A 19,622-nucleotide genomic window follows, 5' to 3' on the forward strand; every position below is an offset into this window, starting at 1 on the left:
TGCCTCAAGTATTCTTTTTTTTTTTTTTTTTTTTTTGCGGTACGCGGGCCTCTCACTGTTGTGGCCTCTCCCGTTGCGGAGCACAGGCTCCCTCCGGACGCGCAGGCTCAGCGGCCATGGCTCACGGGCCCAGCCGCTCCGCGGCATGTGGGATCTTCCCGGACCAGGGCACGAACCCGTGTCCCCTGCATCGGCAGGCGGATTCTCAACCACTGCGCCACCAGGGAAGCCCTGCCTCAAGTATTCTTATGCCCCCAATACTCCCTTCCTACTCAACTAGCTAATTCTTCCCACACTCCCCAAAGGACTCTTCCAACTCCCTTTTGTCCTTTACATACCTTTTTTTTTTTTTTTTTGGTAACACTTACCATCACTCATTTTCAATCTTACTAAACTAGAATGTAAGCTTGCTGAGCACAGAACTTGGTTTTCTACACTAGTTTCATTTTCTAGTGTATCTCCAGTGCCTAAAACAGTGCTAAGAGCAAAGTTTTAAGACAATAATTTTAGATATGGTCTAAAGAATCTTGATTTCACTATCTGCAGTATTATCTGGTCAAAAAATTGACTCATTTAGACTCTTCAATGTTATGTGGAAAATGGAATCAAGTTTATTTTATAATTAAAAAATTAGTATAATTGTAGTTTTGGGGAATATCAAAAGCCCAATATTCATCTCTCAAGTATGTTTATACTCTTGCTCAAGGAGGAGTATTATAGCAATGTAGGGAAGACTGGAAACAACGTAAGTGAACAACAGTGGGGTTGCCTCCATTCTTTGGTACATTTGTATAATGGGGTACTAGGCAGCTTTTACAGACTATGCTGTAATGTTTAGTGGCTTCATATTCATCCATAATTGATTTAAGTAATCCAGTCATTCTAATGTATATTTGATACTTGTATGCAATAGTAACGGACATCCCTATACACAAATTTTTTTGGCATTTGCCTGATCATTCCCATGGTATTAATTCCTAGTGTTTTTGCTAAAATTAGCTTCAGGTTTTTAAAAACTATATTATTAGTCAGAACTTTTTTCCTGTGATCTTTTTGGGGGGTAGGATTTAGCAATTCTTTACTTAGAGAACTTAGTATTTTACTGTTACAAATGGTACTTCAGTGAACACTCATGTTGATAAATCATTGTCTCCAACTGTGCTTATTTCCATAGGTTACATTCGTAGATGCTGAATTACTTAATAAAAGAGAAAACACATATCTCAAGTCCTAACATGGTCACTTTATAAATCTTACAAAATTGCCTTATAAGAAAAGAATTTCAATTTATCTTTCCTCAGAATTGTATAATGGTGTTTGTTTCATTTCAACTTTACAAAAAAAAATGTTATCTTTACAAAAAATGTTTTTAAGAAGGTATTATAGCTTCCAAAAATCTTTACCCAAATTGATTAGGATATGCACCTACACAATTTCTAGTATAGTTAGGTCTGCTATAATGCTTGTTTTGAAAATGTGAACTTGTTGCAAGGTAATCAATATATTAGGGAACAATTAGAGTATAATGCACGTTTTGCATTTTCTATATGTGATTTTATCTGCAAGAAATAATAGGTGACTAGAGAAAACTGTGCCCAGCTGAGCCAAACCAGGCAGGAATCCAGAGCTCAAACATCTACTAGCTACCATAGTTTACCACATGTGTTTATGAGCCACACCTATCCATAGCTGATTTTACAACTTTCTGTCTGATTTCAGATAACATTCCTTTTACCACTTCACTATAGCATTGTAATTTTTTAGGAACACGTATGTCTCATTATAGCAAAACTGTGTATGAATTCAACATACCACAAAGGTATGTCTACACTGGTATTATTTGTGTTTGTTTGTTAATAGCCTACAGAAGTAATATGCTATTTTAGAAGCTTTCTGAATCACTGGTAAAGGCACTGGTGGATCTCTTATTCAGTATGTGTCCCTAGCCCCTCTATCTGCTCCTTAACTGTGCGTGGAGAAGGCAAACTTGAGACAGCAGAAATTGAAATGGAAAAGGAAGTGTTCAGAACATTTGGTGTAAGCAATATTGGAACTGAGTATCTCTATTTCAAAAATATTCTGTAGAGTCTGGGAGATGAGGTCTTTCAAGTATTGCTTCCCATCTTGGGTACACTTGAATCCTTTAACTTTACAGAAAGAACTTGATATGCATTTTCAAGGAGGATTTTTCAAGCAAGTAGTAGAGCAGGGTCCTTATCAATCCTTCAAGACTCAGCAAACATTGAGTTATTTTTTTTCATCAGTTTCAAGCAGGAGAGCTGACATTCTGTTTAGACAGAGTAAATGATTTGGGGGACATTAGAAAAGACCCCTTACTCACAAGAAGCATTGCCAACTCAACCAATGATGCCAAAATTGTTCCGTGCTAGAGTAAGAGATGAAACTTCACGTGTAGTCATCCCTGGTTTTGCATTCTAATTTAGATTCAGTTGCAAATGGCATCAAGTACAGCTAGGAAAATTTTGAGGATAAGAGAACTGACAATGAGTAGTTGAAGAAGAAAGGTGATAAGGAATCAAATGAAAGTGAGCATACGTACAAAAAGAAACAACACATATTTCCCATGTAACTGATATATAGCCTACTTGATATATTTTAATATATGTACATATATACTTATGTATAATATAATATATTAATATACATTTAAGGGACTTCCCTGGCAGTCCAGTGGTTAGACTTCACCTTCCAATGCAGGGGGTGTGGGTTCAATCCCTGGTTGGGTAGCTAAGATCCCACATGCCTCACGGCCAAAAAACCAAAAAACATAAAATCAGAAGCAATATTGTAACAAATTCAATAAAGACTTTAAAAATGATCCACATCAAAAAAATCTTGTAAGTATATATATATTTAATATATAATATACTTAATATATTGCCTACTTAACTGCCCTTTTAATAAGTCACTATATGTGTGTGGTGTGTGTCGGGGCGGGGGGGTGGGTACAAGAAAAACAAAACTAAACTAAACTAAAACCTGACATGGTTTTATTGTTTACAGTCATGAACAGTATTTACACAGCCTTGTTCTGTTACCATGTTACATCTTTTCCTCCTGGTCTCTTAAGAATTTTTATCATAAATTTTGAGTAGAAGATTACAGGACGGTGTTACTTAAGAGGCTGAACTTTTAAAATTTACCAACTCTGAAGGAATGAAACCACACTGGTATGGAAAGTACAATGAATAGGTAACAACAAATGTAACCTCTGATAAGGTAAGAAAACCACATGGTGCTGTTTGAAAGCACAACCTTTGAAGTCAAGCAGAGCTGGCCTTTATCCTGACTCTCCATTTATGCGTTCACAATATGGAGGAGACCATTTAGCCATCATGAGTCTCATTTGCTTCATCTGTAAAATTAGAACTGATGAGAACACTTGAAATGATGTTTTAAAAGATTCAATGAGATAAAGTTGTGTGAAAATATTCTATATTATCTGTCACTTGGAAAGTATGGGAAATGAAGGCTAACAAAAAATAAAAAGAAACAAAGGAAAATGCATTATGTCAGAGTTCTACTTTGGGAAACAGATCTATCTCCAGAGATGGTCAGGTTATGCAATCCCAAAGCAAAAACAAACAAATATATCTGAGATCATTGTTAACATTTAATGCTACTATCTTTTGATTCTTGCACGTACTTGTCAACAAATATTTGAGTGACTATAAGGCATGAAGCTAGGTGCCAGGGATAAAACAAAGTACAAGACCAGTCCCTGTTCTCCATGTTCTCATTTGTAAAGTTATGAAATTGGGACAAATAATCAATTAGTTCTCTTTAATTTTTGATATTTTAGGATTTGATTATTACTGGTATTAGTAATATGTATATATAATTGCTGTTGTCTTAGCTTGAGCTGCTGTAACAAAATACCATAGACTGGGTGGCTTAAACAACAGACATTCATTTCTCATATTTTTGGAGACTGGGAAGTTTAAGATTAAGATGCCAGAAGATTTGGTTCTTGGTGAGGGCCTCTTCTTAGCTGGCAGCTAGCCACCATCTTGCTGTGTTCTCATGTGACCTCTTCTTTGTGCGTGTGTATGATCTCTCTGTCTTCCGCTTCTTATAATGGCATGAATCCCATCATGAGCATCCCATTCTCAGTGTCCCATTCTCATGACCTAATCTAAAGCTAATTACCTCCCAAAGTAATTACCTTCCAGTTCTAAATACCATCACTTTGGGGGTTAGGGCTTCGATACGTGAATATGGGGGGAACATAAACCTTTAGTCCATAACATCTGTACAATACTGTTATTAGGACAAAAGTTTTATAGGATTCTCTCTTATCCTTAAGGTAACCTTTATTTGATAGTTATTAGTATGTTCACTTTACAGATAGACGCGGAGACTAAGAGAGGTGAAATTAATTGACCCAAAGTCCCATAACCACGGAGCGGCAAGGGCAGAATTCTGGACTAGAAGTGGACTAGATCTATATCCTTTATAGATCCCATCAATCAGTCAATCAGCATTTATTCAGCATTCATTGTGTTTTAGGATATATAGTAAGTAATAATTAGGCACAGTTCTATCCTCAAAGTACTCCCATCCTACATTTCTACTCTACCTGAAGTTCAGGTTTATTTAAAAAGGAAAAACAAACAAAAACTGGCTCCTTCTTGTCTAACTTGTGACTTGACTTGTAACTTGGTGGATTTATTTTTCTTTCCACAATGCAGAAATCTTGTATCAGCTTTATACACATGAAAACAGAAAGAATGTTCAGATTGCAGGTTGCACCTTTGTTAAAGGCATGTCAGTAGGTATAACAGGATACAAGGGCATATATATGGCCATAGAATATAGATGTTTGAGGTATATAGGTATATGTCATAAAGTAAAGACTTGTGTTGGTTTATATGACTGCTTTCGTTTGGCATGTAAAGAGGAATTATATGTATATACAAGAAAAAACATGAGATACATATGAATGACAAGTATGAAAAGCTGCCAAGTACTCTTTAGAAGCTTCTGAGAAGCACATATATATATATATATATATATATATAATTTTAATCAGAGTCAGTGGATGGATTATAAGCTTTCTAACCAGTTTGCTTTTAATTGATAAGTCATATGTTAAACTATGCAACTACTTCTGCAAATGAGAAGGAATAGAAGGGATTCTGTAAAGTTTGAAACATAACATAAAATATTTCCTTGAGCTTTTCTTTCCAACCATTTCCCAAAGAGCTTTTGGGTGTAAGAAGGTTTCACTATGAAATGCATGGTCAAAAATGCAAGAACTTCTGAGTTAGCCTTACATTTTGACTGTTGTATTTGGTGAGTTTTAGGAGGGGAATGAAGTGCTTCCCTGACGTTTGAAGAGTGTTAGTCACAGGAGAGGAAGTTTAGGGTTAAACACTGTTCTATGCCAGCACTGATTGCCAGACCCCAAGTGATAAAAGTAGCAGTACATCCCTTATCACACACACACATGTGCACTCACACACATACATGCACACATGCATACATATACGTGTTTATGAGATTCAGGGTCCTCTAAAGTGCAAGACCAGGGCAGGGTTTTAAAAGTGGAATTCTTCAAAAGTGCCAGGATAATCACTGGAATCAGAAAGAAATTTTTCTTCCTGCTGGTCTCAAACCTAGAGCCAGAAGACATTTGTTGAACAACTGCTTTCCCAGGACTGGTGATCCCCAGTTTTATAAACAGCAAATGATTTTGTTTTTATTGTTTATGTACTGATTTTTAAATATAATTACAAAAAATAAATAAAAATAGAATTGGAATTCTTAGCAGTCAACAAAAATTCCTAGATTTCTTTTGATATAAGCTTCTGTTAAACGTGTAGTAGGTTTTGCTGTTTTTAATCTAATGCATGCTTTTATCATTTGCCCTTAATACACTACATTTTAAAATTTGATACCAATTCTTCCTAACTAAAATGAACTTTCTGAGTTCTGAATTTTTTAACCCAATTTACCACTATGAATTACACACACACTTTGTAAGCATTCCCTTTTGGTTTTAACTATCAGGCAAAATGTTTAAAAAGACCATTTTCGTTTACTGTGCAAGAAGTCATTCAGGTTTACAAATGGATTATCTGTGTGGTGAGATTTTATAAATCCTAACACACATACAGGTGTGCGAGTGCGCATGCAGACACAGACACACACACACACACACACACACACACACACACACACACACACACACACACCCCTTCTCCATGGTTTCTGAAATCCATGTTTGTAAAGCAGTGAAATTACCATGGAGCGTGGTCTTATCTGTAGGGAAATAGCTAAGGTCTCTTGAGGCCAAAATGCAGGAATGAAAAAGGCAGATAAAGTCTGAAAGTTGGAATGTAATCAATGCTGGAAGTACTCTTACACCAAGAAATCTTAAAAGCCATATGTAAGTGTTAGTATGAAGGGAATACTGTCATTTTGCAGCAAGACATTGAACTAATTACCTTTGACCTGTCTTTGAGTCACTTTCTCAAGTGACTCAAAGATGCTTGAGATACTTATGTTGGTATTTATCGTTTTAAGCAATGCATTGATGCTATTCAAATATTATTTTAATGGTTGAATAAAAAGCAAATTGACAATTTTATTTTCCCTGTTCTTTTCTAAATCAACTTGATGTAAACTGTTCGTGTTGAAGAGCATTGGACCAGCTAAATATACTAACAGGTTAGACTCACCAGAATTTTAAAGCGGGGGTGAAAAAAAAAAGGCTTGGGGATAATTTACTTTCTTTGTTTTAGTAGCAGAGAATGTTCTCGTGAAGCTTCGAGTTAATATAGAAGCTCATTATATACAGTGGCATTGATACGGACCAGGGTTCTTGGCCTTCCCCAATCAATAGAACTTGATAAGAGACCAGACAAGAAATTCAGGCAAGGCTTTACTGGGGCTCCTACTGTAGCAGGGGGGAGTGAAAACAAATAACAGGTTCCCTAGCTCGCTCCCCTAGGGGGTGTGGGATTATTCCTTATATGGGGTGAGAGAAGGGGTGTGTCCAGCGGTCGAGCTGGAGGGATGGCTTAGGTGGTCTCCCCACCCCTTTGGTGGTGTTGAGTGCAGGGGCATGCGCAGTACCCTGCTTTTGCTCCCAACACCCTGTCTTTGCTCCTGGCTCTTCAGAAGTGGCAGTTGGATTTTTCTTTTTGGTCTTTTTATATCTTCTTGTCCAGACTGTGCCCTAACTGCCCATGCACAGTTATGTTTAGTCCCTTATAGTTTCTTTGTATTCTGTTGCTCGAGGAGAGGTTTGTCCAGGTGCACGTACTGCAGCAAAGCGTCCCAGGGCCCAGGTCCCAGCCTGTCTCAGCATTATTTTCCTTGAAGGTATTAAAGGGTTGGAGAGAAACATCATCACCATCCCCTCCCCAGCAACACGTGAAGAGATTCCAAAGAACCTGAATGATTGGATTCCAGTTTAACCTTCTAAGTTTTCAAAGTAAGAAACTGAAGTCAAGAAAAGTTCAGTTACTTGCTCGGTGTCCATAATCTGACCTTTAGTAGAGCCAGAGTCAGCATTGTTCCTGATTCTCCTGATTCTCCTTTTTCTCATACAGTGGTTTTCCCCAGATCGTCCTGTATATAGGAAGTATATAGGAAATATATCATCCTTCCCCAAATTTGGTATAGGAAACCTGGTGTTGCTCTTACCTCCACATGATTTCCCTTAAGGGTTTATGTACTCTTGTCACCAGCAACAAGAGTTTCTCTGAAGTTCTTCTAAGACCCAGTGAAGAAGTAGGATAAAAGGAAAAGAAAAGAAGGATAAATATGTTTACTTGCTATTTATATCATATGTATTATTTATACAAGCTCTTGAATTTCCAGTGGGTTCTATTATTTAAAGCTATCATAGTGAGCCCTCCCAGAAGGTAAATGTTTAATTAATACCGTTTTAAATCATTGAAAATTTTTAAAATACAAAAAAAAGAAAGAAGATATATCCATACTTCCATAATCACTGTACATCTTAGAATATTTGCTTCTAGAGTCTTTAAAAAATTGTTTTAGAAGAATCACTCTATTAATTTTGTGAAAATAACCCATGTGAATTAAAAATCATCCGAAATCTCAGTATTCCGTACATCCTTCAACGTACATAAATAGTTGGATACTTAGGTACGTGCATGTTTATAACAATGTGATGCAGCTATAGATACTGTTATTTAAAGTTCATGTTTTATTTAAAGGCGTAATTGATTAAATTCCTCCTGTGAAAAATAGCACCTGGGGATTAGCATGAGGGGTTAGCAATCTCATCCATCCTCTCATCCCCCACCTTCTGATTTTGGTAGTTATGGTATTAGTTGTATCCTTTTCACGTTTATGACAATTGACTTATCTTCAGTAAACATTATTTCCACTGTGTTTACTTTTATTTCTGTATAGAGTTATATTCAATATTCATCACCAGGCCTTTTATCACAATGCCTATCTTTTCATTTTGATGGTACTCTTCTTCATTGCCTGGATTTTGTTGTCAGACTTACTTTAGAAAGTGCTATATTTTCTGAGCACTTTCATAATTTAGACTATGGCTTTGTAAATAAACAACTGTGTATAATATTCTTGGGTAATATTGCTTCATTATCTTCTAACATTGGATATTACTATATGGGAATCTGATTCCCCCTCATTCCTTGTAGATGTGTTTTGATTTTGACTTTTTTGTTTGAATGTTCAAATAATTATTTATCCTCCAGATTCAATATTTCAAATAAGATATGTCTTACTATTGAGAATTATGCATTCAATTTCCCAGGAAAATGGTATAGTCTTTCCATCTAAAAATTCAGATTTATTTTTTAGGGAAAATTTCCTATTATTTTATCTTTGAATATGTCTTCTGTTCCATTTGTGAGCTTGCTACATCAGGATGCCAGTTATCTCAATATTAAATCATCTTTGCTTGGCCTCTTTCTATACAAGCTTTTCCTAATTACTTTAGTCTCTTTGCCTTGTTCATCTACATTCACTGCATTTATCTCATTTCCAACACGTCGGTAATTTGGTTTTTAGTGGTGTCTATTATGTTACTTGTACTTTCTAATTTATATATTGGCTCTCTAATGATGTTGTTTTGCCCCTTGATTTGTTTCCTTAAGTCTGCTACCTTCCTTTTCATTTCTTTCTGTTGTTTTTCATCTAGTCTTTGACCTCTAGTGTTGTTGAATTTATTTTCATAATAAGTAGATCCGCTGTGTGAAACAACTTAAGAAATTTATTTCTGCTTCTCCCCTTAGATTTTCTTCTGAGTTGAGTGTTTTGTTTTTCTTTCTTCCTCCCCCTGCTTTTCCCTCCCTGCCCCACCCTCTCTCTCTCTCATTATTGTTGCCGATAATATATTTCCATATTTCCCACGTGTGTCATTTATCTTGCTCATGTGTGGGTGACTCACTCTGTCCAGACAGTATTTGTGCTAATATAGCAGAAGTTACTTCGAGACTTATTTACCACGCTGCCTGAGACCCCTTGGGCTCCAGTTTGTAGTGCTGGATATTTCAGGTTTTATTAATTATTTAATAACCAGCAGGAATGGTCAGGGAGTGAGTTCAGTTGAGCAACATTCAGCCTCTTTGAGAGCACCCAGCTTCGTTGGCTGGTTCCGTATCCTATTCCCTTCTGTAGGGGAGGGGCTGGTCCTCAGGTTGATAGCCACTGCAGCTTCTCCTCAATCAGAAAAGGAAGGAAAAACATAGGACTCTCCATAGGTTTCACATTGATTCAGTTTTGGAGGTATTACTGAGAATTCTTAGGCTTTTCCCCAAGTCCAGGGCAGTTTCTGGTGTTTAAGGACAGATAAGGAACTAAATCCTGCTCTGCCTTTCTCCTCTATTCCAGAAGCATCTATTTTGATTTTTTTTTTCGTTTGCAATTGACTGCTTTCTTTTCTTTGGTTGCTGTGTTTGGTGTGTGTGTGTGTGTGCGCGCGCGCATGCACACGCACATGCGTGTGTGTGCTGGGACTTTTGACTTCACTGGGTATTGGGGGAGGGAAATTAGTTATGTGTTAGAATTCATCATCTTCTCAGTTAAATGTTTGTGTTGGAAGATTCCCTCATAGAATATCTACTACTAACAAAAAACTCAAAAAACAAAGTTTTCACTATAATTTACTGTAACTCTTCAATGTCCATTTAAAAATACACAGAAATTGCTCTCATGAATGACAGAAACATTTTTTCTAGCTGTTTAGAATATCCACATCTTTTACTCTCAAATAACAAGAGGGCATGCTAGAAAACATTTGACTGAGGGAAAAATAATAACTCTTAAATTTCTGTCAGTATGCAGTGTTAGGAACTAGATAACTTATTCTAAATATTTATTATTTTTGTTATAACCCATGTGAGTTAATGTTTTTATCTCATTTTTCTTAAAATGTTTTCATTTTCTTCACAGCTAAAGTTGAAAATGGGACAAGAAAGATGTTTATAAATTGTATATGTATGGATATATCATTTGCATGTCTTTGTGTATACATAACATTTTAAATATAGGTATTCGATGTGATTTTACAGTTTACATAGAATTACATAGGAGTACAGATATGTATATAAATAGAAGTAAATGTATTTAATATATGTGTGTTTATATATACATATACATATGCATATATACACACACACACAGACTTAATTGTTGGAGAGTTGCCAACATCTACTGAAGGACACTCGTAGCACACAAATCAAGTTTCCAAAGACATGGTGATAACATAAGTAAGCATATAGAATTAGGACCTTGAGATTAATCCTCCTATCATTTTTATCACTGGATAGAAGTAAATGTATATTTAATATATGTGTGTTTATATATACATATACATATGCATATATACACACACACACAGACTTAATTGTTGGAGAGTTGCCAACATCTACTGAAGGACACTCGTAGCACACAAATCAAGTTTCCAAAGACATGGTGATAACATAAGTAAGCATATAGAATTAGGACCTTGAGATTAATCCTCCTATCATTTTTATCACTGGTTTGAGCCTTACAACATCATTCTCCCAGTTTGGTCCTAAGCTCTACAGTTAAAGAGAGAAATGGAAAGCTCAGTCTGGATTTAGAGAGAAGCAATCCTGATTACAGAAGCAGCTGAAACTGAGGAAGAGTAATGGGATTATTTGTCTGGATAAAGAAAATTGTGACGAGATCTAAAATAGTTTCTAAGCACATATTTAAAAAAACCAAAACAAAAACCAAACTAAAACAAAGAACCTAAACACAACTCCAAAGTAAAGGTTGAAGGTCAGATGTTCTTCATCCCCACAGCACATAGACTAGAATTTTTAGATAGGAGCACAAATTTTTTGGCATAATGGGGTAAGAGATAAAATCAAAAGGTCTCAATTTTTATTTCTCTAAGATGATTAAAATATCCTCTTTGCCAGCTATAGCAGAATAGCTTATAGTTTGATGCTTCTAATATTCTATTGTTGTCATTAGCATTGACTTTAGAAGAAAAATATATCCTTATTCTTAAATGTTGTTCCTCATCTAGCTTTTCCATAGCTATTACCTGTTTGCAGCTAGAGAGTGGCAATGCCAAAGCATTGGCCTATGAAGACTAAACCACATCCATGCCTGTTTATCTAATAAGTATTTATTAGCACCCATCCCATGTTTAGTCTTGGGGACAGAAAGAGAAGTAAGGCAGCCCCTGTCCTTAAGAAATTAAGAACTTGGTGGATTTGCATCCAGATGGATGCTGCAAGGGGATGAATTGTTGTTGCTTCATCAGCTTTTCTGAAATGTAGTTTTCAATAATGATATATTTACTTCTGCTTGAGAAAAATATATATAATTAAATATACCACTTAGGCTTACACATATGTCAGGGAAAAAGGTAATGTACATTCTGGAAGTTGTTAAGAGGACCCAAACACCCCCTGCCCCCGGAAATTGAAACACTTTTTTGAATAGAAAATGCTAAGAATAAAATCCATAGCTTAATAGTCATTTTTCTAGAACAATGGGAGCCCCAGTCAATATTGTTAATTAGAACAAAACTAAAATGAGATCTTATTTCCAATGTGGAATATATTCTAGTCACTTAAGGCTAGAACCCAACTTACCCCAACCTAAATTTTTTAAGAGAGTACAGACAGGTATGTGTGAGAGACAACTTAAATAGAGAACGAAATGCAAATCTCAGCACCCAGTCCTATGGGGGAGGACATATGTGTAGGTAGGAAGGAACAAACTAGAGAGAAATATTCAGCAGATTTCAAGTAACTTGCCACATAAGAAAAGGCCTGGAGAGAAGCCTTGGATTGGGCAGAAATATATCACACATCTCCTTGTTAAATAAAGGAGAAGGAAGGTTATTCATTTAAAGATCAAGTTAGCTGAAAGAAAGTTACTTTGGCACCAGAAGTTGGTGCAGGAAGAATTGAAACTATGGGATGAAAGAGCTGTCTCTAATCTATAAATTGAATGTCCATTAGAAACCTTATTCGATAAAACTAGGATTTCGTTGAGGTACATTTAACATGGAAACCTGAATTGATAAAAAAAATATTTTCCCCCTGTGCTATGTGATCTCTAAACCTACATTCAACACCAGATGGCTTCCTTTGTAGTCATCTGAATGTGATTACATATCAAACTATGGCTCCTTAAGGTGAAATTATCTGACTGTACTTGAAAGAACTCAATTTATTTTGGATATAGAGTTAACCCAATTTGGCAGCAAACGTATTTTAGATTTTTGATCTGGTCAGAATCTTCAGGTGTTTGCATTTAAGAGAAGACTAATGGGTTTATGTCCATTATTTCAACAACAAATTAACTCCAAAAGGCCTGGAGAGATAGAAGTGTTTTGCTCAGGGACACTAGCTGGTCTTCCAGTGTTCTCAAGGTAAAAATGTAGCCCATCAAGGCTCATGGTAATTTCTATTGTCTTCCTAACAAAATCTCACTAATCTGTTTTTTTCCTTGATGTTTATCATTCCCATGATGTTTATCATGTTTATCATTCACCAGTTGTATGTTCTGCCTAGTGTTCATTGAAACCACATGCATTCCTTTAACGTTTCATTCTTGCAGTTTCAAAGAGCTGTGGTAAATTTTTAGGATGTATAGAATCTTCTCAATGTCAAGGTAATACGGAGTGTTAATTATGTGTCCTAGAGCAGTATTTTAGAATTTGACCCACATTTATTTGTACCTAAATAACTGGAAAAGAATAGATAAATGTTACTAAAAATACTTGTGAGGCATCTTTTATGTGAAATAAAACCTTTACTACTATTTAGGTGGTTGATGATGACTTGGTTTGGGGCTGAACCTACCAAATAAATTTTACTCTACAGAATGCAAATGAATAGTCATAGCATAGAAACTCATTTATAAAATATTTAATTTAGAGAAAACTTTTACTCAAATTTAAGGTTTAATTGTACAATTCTAATGATGGCAGTAGAGAGGGATCTCTCATCTATTAGTCATTTCTAAATGTGATAGCATTTTATAGAACAGACATATTTTTTCCATCTTTCTGTTGTAGTCACTATTTCTTCTTCCCTCAACCCCGAAGTTATAAAAATTCTCTATATGTGTACTCTAAGTACTTAAGAAGATCCTGAGAAAGCAAGATCTAATGAAAATGTGGGTAATTTATTTCTGGTCATGAATTTTATTCTATTTAAAGAAGGAAAGTATAACAAAATCAATATCTTGCCTGAAATTGCTGTAGCATCATATGTGTATGTTAAGCAGTTCTCTGAAATGGACTAAAACTGTGTGAATGGAACTATTTGATAAACTTGACAATTCATGACACTTCATTTTTAGTAGGCATTAAGAAATTTTTGCCCTCCAAATAGTTTAAAGTAGTGAATTATTCCTTCCATGAGAGTGGAAAGGAAGGAGAACTATGTTAATATTCAAAGGGAATTAAAAGAAAAAGCATATGCTTCAGGCCCCATCTTTATAGCCTGGTTAGTAAATAATGATGTAGGTGAAAAATATTTAACAATAATAAGTGGTATAAAAATTGAGCACAGAGAGAGAGCACTGCAAGAAGCAGTGCTTCTTGGAAAGGAAAGTCCATCATCGGCTTCATGAAAGACAACATTTCATGGAAGAAGGAGTGTTTGAGTTCCCTCTTCATGATCAGAAAAATGCTAAAGAAACATGTCCACAACCATTGATAAGTCATATTCACTCATTAGTCCCAGTTTATAGTTGTGTTGAGAATCTGGTACCCCAGAGCAGTGAAATGTATACCTAGGTCCTAAATTCTAGGAAGCAGTCCTAAAACAGGATGAATAAATCCTAGTCTGCTCATCACAAGGAAAGAGAAAGAAAGAGAGAGGAGTAGCATAGGAATAGGAAGGATTAAGAGTATAGAAGAGGAAGCAGGAAGAGAAGAGAATACTAAATCTCCTTCTCTATATATAAATATATACACACATATATGTATATGTTTATGTATGATATATGTTTATGTATATTTATATTACTTATATACATAATATATTTAACGTTTAGTCTCAACCCCATAAATTAATTTCAAGATCCACTTATGGAAGTCATCTAAATTTTGAAAACTCTGATGTGGGCACAAATGATTCCAGGAAATCTGATGAACATGAACACCAGGGCTTAGCAGACTCAGACAGTTTTCATGGCACCAGGAAAGAAGGACTTAAAGGGAGGGGCAGAATAGACAATGTGATGTTATTTTTTTCATAGCTCTAATTGCTTAATTTCTATTATCACTGAGGCTTTGGGAATATTTTTGAGTTATCCTTCCATCAGAATTTTTCGGTGGCAAAATAATTCTCCATTGGAATTTTCCAGAGGTAGAACTATTGCAAAATAGTTCAGAATGTAGGCAGTGGAGTCAGCCTGTCTGTGTGGTTTGGAGAAGTTGCTTACACACCACAGTCTCTTCCTTTCTAGAATGGGGGTAAAAGAGCCTGCTTCAAAGAGTTGTGCTGTGAATAATAAAGTGCTTAGGCTACTAAATTGTACAGTCAGCTCTCAATAAATACTGGCTATTGGCTGGTAAATAAATACTTGATCAAAATCTGTGATAAAATTGACAACAGAATCCAAAAGAGACAATAAATGTATCTGCTCAGAGGCACTCAAATATTTCTGTTGTTGGTTCATTCTCAGTGAATTTGGTGAAAGAATAAAGTCTATTATTATAAATTATAAATAATTAATTTTAGCCCTATATACAGTGGTGACGCGTTCTCGGTAGGAAAGGTCTCAGACACATTTTTTCCATATCTTTAGTCTGCGAATATTAATGTATCCCAGCCAAGTCATCTAAACCAAGTTGCCCCTGTGAAAGATTCAAGAATTTAAAAGTTGTTTGGTACTAGAGCCCCAAATATTTAATTAAAAACAGGAAGATAAGACTGGGAAGGGGAGAGAGGGAGGGACAGAAAGAGAGAGAGAGAAAGAAAGAGGAGAGGAGAGGGGAGGGGAGGGGAGAGGAGAGATCTGACTTCCAAGATCATTCAGTAGAAGGACTAGGACTTGAAACCTGGGTGCCTTCCACTGGCTTTTCGATTTTTCTAGAAGGCAATGACCATCAAAGATTGCAAATTCACTTTGACTTCAAGGGAAAGTTTTGCTGATGGTGGTTGGAAAGAGCAAAGTATGCTGGTTACTCAAAGAAGCAAAAATTAGCACACCTTACCCACAGCATAACAACAGCAAAGGCAAAAATTATAATCTGTCTTTAAAAATGTCTACGAAAAATACATATTTATTTCCAATGTGAAAAGGGGATCAAGGCTGCTACTTCCCTGTGAATTTAACCTGGATTTCAGACAATATAAATATTCAAGTTTCACATCATTTTAAGTTTCCCAGTGGAAGAAAATGACAGTCACTTTTAAAATTTATTTTTCTTTATTGGAGTATAGTTGATTTACAATGTTGTGTTAGTTTCTACTGTACAGCAAAGTGAGTCAGTTTTACATACACATATATCCACTCTTTTTTAGATTCCCATTTAGGTCATTACAGAGTATTGAATAGAGTTCCCTGTGCTATACAGTAGGTTCTTATTAGTTATCTATTTTATATATAGTAGTGTGTGTATGTCAATCCCAATCTCCCAGTTTATCCCTTCCATCATCACTTTTTAAAATGTTCCTTTCGGGGCTTCCCTGGTGGCGCAGTGGTTGAGAATCCGCCTGCCGATGCAGGGAACACGGGTTCGTGCCCTGGTCCGGGAAGATCCCACATGCCGCGGAGAGGCTGGGCCCGTGAGGCATGGCCGCTGAGCCTGTGCGTCCGGAGCCTGTGCTCCGCAACGGGAGAGGCCACAGCAGTGAGAGGCCCGCGTACCGCAAAAAAAAAAAAATAAATAAATAAAAAAAAATAAAATGTTCCTTTCCTACACAGTGTTTTGAGGTACCAAGTCTGAGAGGTTCACTAGCAAAGGTGTGTTATATTTGTAATTTCCTTTCAATTGCAAATTTCCATCATAGAGTAATGAGTATTATGGTAATTAAGACATTAAATTAGTGTATCATGTACCCTGCTGAGAAAATAGTAATATAGTATAGCAATGCACTAGACTAGATAATTGCTAGGACAATAGGCATGTGTCCACAGTAAAGATGATGGTCATTTTTAGTGCCCTATCACCACAGCCAGTTTCAATGGGAACGAGTCCATCACATTAACTAAATACTAATGAAACTCTAGAATTACAGAGACACTAAGCATTCATGTCTTATACACTGGGTTGTGTCAGTCATATCAGCTCCCCTTTATTTGCTTTATCAGCATAGTTTCCATAGCTTTATGGACTTTCCAGTGTCCTTTATGTAGGTCAATTGGATACAAATACTTAGTTATTCAGAATGTTTATTATATGCAATTATTTTTATTTATTTTTTTAAATTTATTTTTATTTATTTTTATTATATGCAAAGGTTTTTTTTTTTTTTAACACTCTTTGTGGCAAGACACCATTAACACAACAACACACTGTTTAACTGCATTTGGCGGGGGGCAGGGGTGGGGGTGTGGAGGGAGTTTATCATGTCCTACAGTAGTTCCTATAAAGTAAACTAAGGGCTTAGGGGAAATTATTTGAATTACAAACATTTTCAATATTTGTTTCTAAGTCAGAGAAGATGTTAGCATGCAAGTTCACATTCCCACCCACTCACTTTTTATTTTTCTGTCTTTACAGTTCCACCATGGTTTTTAAATCACCCTTCCAACCTCTATGCCTATGAAAGCATGGATATTGAGTTTGAATGTGCAGTCTCTGGGAAGCCTGTGCCCACTGTGAATTGGATGAAGAATGGAGATGTGGTCATTCCTAGTGATTATTTTCAGATAGTGGTAACTATCTTTTTTCATATTCACTTTACAATCCCATTCATTGTCTACTCTGTTTTCAGTTGCTTTCCTTTCTTGGGAACAATGTTCCCGTTGGGAATGTTTATGATGTATGAAGAAAATTGTTCCAATAAACAAATCATTTTTTAGACTTGGAATTTTTGAGCTAAAGAAGAGTCATTAAACAGCCCAGCCCCCTTGTTTTACAGACATGGTTTTAAACAAACAAAGAAAAAATGGGGGGCCTAAGACCAGTGCTTTCTAAATATTCTCATTGGTGGTTCTTGGAAAAACAGAGTTTAGAATCTAGTTCTAGACTGTATGAATCCAAGAATCTCTTACTTCTTTAAATTTTGCCCATTATAATAAAGTTTCAAGTAAGATGCACTACTTATGAATATGGTAGTCTTACTTGGATAATTAGGATGGTCACTCTTTGCTCCTTTGCTACTCTTCCAGATAGGCCAGCTGATCCTACATGAGCAGTAGAAAAGGGCAGTGTTGATGGTGATAGTGACAATGGTGGTGGCAGTGGTGGAGAGGATTTGAAGACCTAGAGTTCACATCCTTTGCAATTCTGAACTTTGGAAAGAATTGAAGCCAAGAACAATGGTTCTTATAGTACCTATAAGGTTTAGTGTACCACTCTGTCCCTGCCCTGGAGAGAGATAATAGGGATAATAGTGGTATATATATATTCACTGAGTTGTTGTCCTGGTACATAGTGAGTGATCCATACCTATCATTATTATGATTGTTTTTGCTGCTACCAGCAGAATGCTTTGCTCATTTCAAAATACTCTGTGAAAACTCTCCTTTTGGTGTAGGTCAGCATCAGAGATTCTGAATTCAAATGAGTATCTGAGAAATATGAAAAGCACTTTTTAAATATCAAAGAACTTTGCAGCTAAAGAAGGAGGCTTTCAATCCATTTCTCTTATGTTTGAGATGCAGACATGACCCTGTCAAAGAAAAGTGGTCCTCCAAGCCAGGTCTCCCAGGAGACGGCAGTTATAGTGTAAGTGCCCTATAGAATTCAAGCACAAGCTCTCTCCATGGCTTTACAGTGCCTCTTGCTGGTGGTCCCTCTTGCATGATCAGTCGGCTTTCAGAAACTTTCATCACCTCTTGATTCATGCATTTTGTCACATTATAAGGGCTCTTAAGGAATACATTCGTAAAGAATATCTTTATTATGTTTATCACCACTTACCATTTTTCATTTTTAGTTGCATTTAATTGGTGGGGAATAGAGTAAGAAAGGAAAAAAAATTTAACTTTTGAATGCCACATCAATCCATTAGTTCCTTTACATGCCATGCTGTTTCCCCTATCACTGAATTAAAAATGATCTGCCATGGGGCAACTTGAAATGTGTTGTATATGCCTAAAATATATGCTACTTGCATATAGAGGAAATTGTTGAGTGCCCTTAAGGACACAGGGTAAAATGAAACATTTCATTTTTTTCTACAGTTTGAATACTCTTTCCCCCCGCATGACTTATTATAGCCAACCTACTTAAAATGTTCCTTTTCTTAAGGTTAAAAAAAAAAAAAAAAAGTATGGTATGAGCCCTTTTCGCATTAAATTGTGCTTAAAAATATTTCCCCAATAGCTCCAGATCTGTCACACATGTAACATTTAGCACAAATAGTAACTTATATGAGAATTGTTAATTGGAAGTTAGTCAACTTTATCTTAAGAATTTTACATCAGCTGAAAATTGACTACAAGACACTAAAAACAATTAAGAATTCCCCATGAGGTAATATTTATCTCTTAATGACTTCAGGGGAAGTGATTTAACTCATCTCACTTACTGAACTAATTCTTACACTATTGAAGATAAACTGAGTTAGTGTAATTAAATGCTATTTCAGATCATTTTATCATCCATCCTTGAAAACTATGGTGGCCCAATTTACATAAAACAGGAGTTAACATTGCTGTGTTTAATTTATGGATTACTGAAAGTGAAACATTTCGGCCATATAACAAGAATGACATGGGTATAAAAGATCTACCATACCCTCCTCCAAATCCCTGAAAGGGCACGCAATTTTAAAAGGATTTTCAGACATTTTTTTTCTCGGCAAATGTCCAGAAAATATCCAACCTACATTTCTTGTCCTTTAGAAGCTGCAAAGATAAGTAATTTTTGTTTCCTTTTGCTTTTTTTCCCCCCTCCAGCACCCACTGAAACGATTTCCTTCAGTACAAGGAAAAGAATGAGGTTTCTTCTGATACTAACCTCTCTTTCGTCC

At 35.9% G+C, this 19,622-nt stretch overlaps 1 protein-coding gene across 1 annotated transcript in view; it reads left to right on the forward strand.

The window, feature by feature from the left end:
- Positions 1-19,622, forward strand: part of DCC (DCC netrin 1 receptor) — a 948,035-nt gene that overhangs the window by 405,265 nt on the left and 523,148 nt on the right. The window contains exon 9 of the mRNA XM_028479946.1: positions 17,204-17,358. Coding sequence (XP_028335747.1) covers positions 17,204-17,358 — 155 coding nt within the window. The remainder of the gene's footprint in view (positions 1-17,203; positions 17,359-19,622) is intronic.

Source organism: Physeter macrocephalus, chromosome 19 (assembly GCF_002837175.3).
Source record: "Physeter macrocephalus isolate SW-GA chromosome 19, ASM283717v5, whole genome shotgun sequence".
NCBI classification, from domain to species: domain Eukaryota; kingdom Metazoa; phylum Chordata; class Mammalia; order Artiodactyla; family Physeteridae; genus Physeter; species Physeter macrocephalus.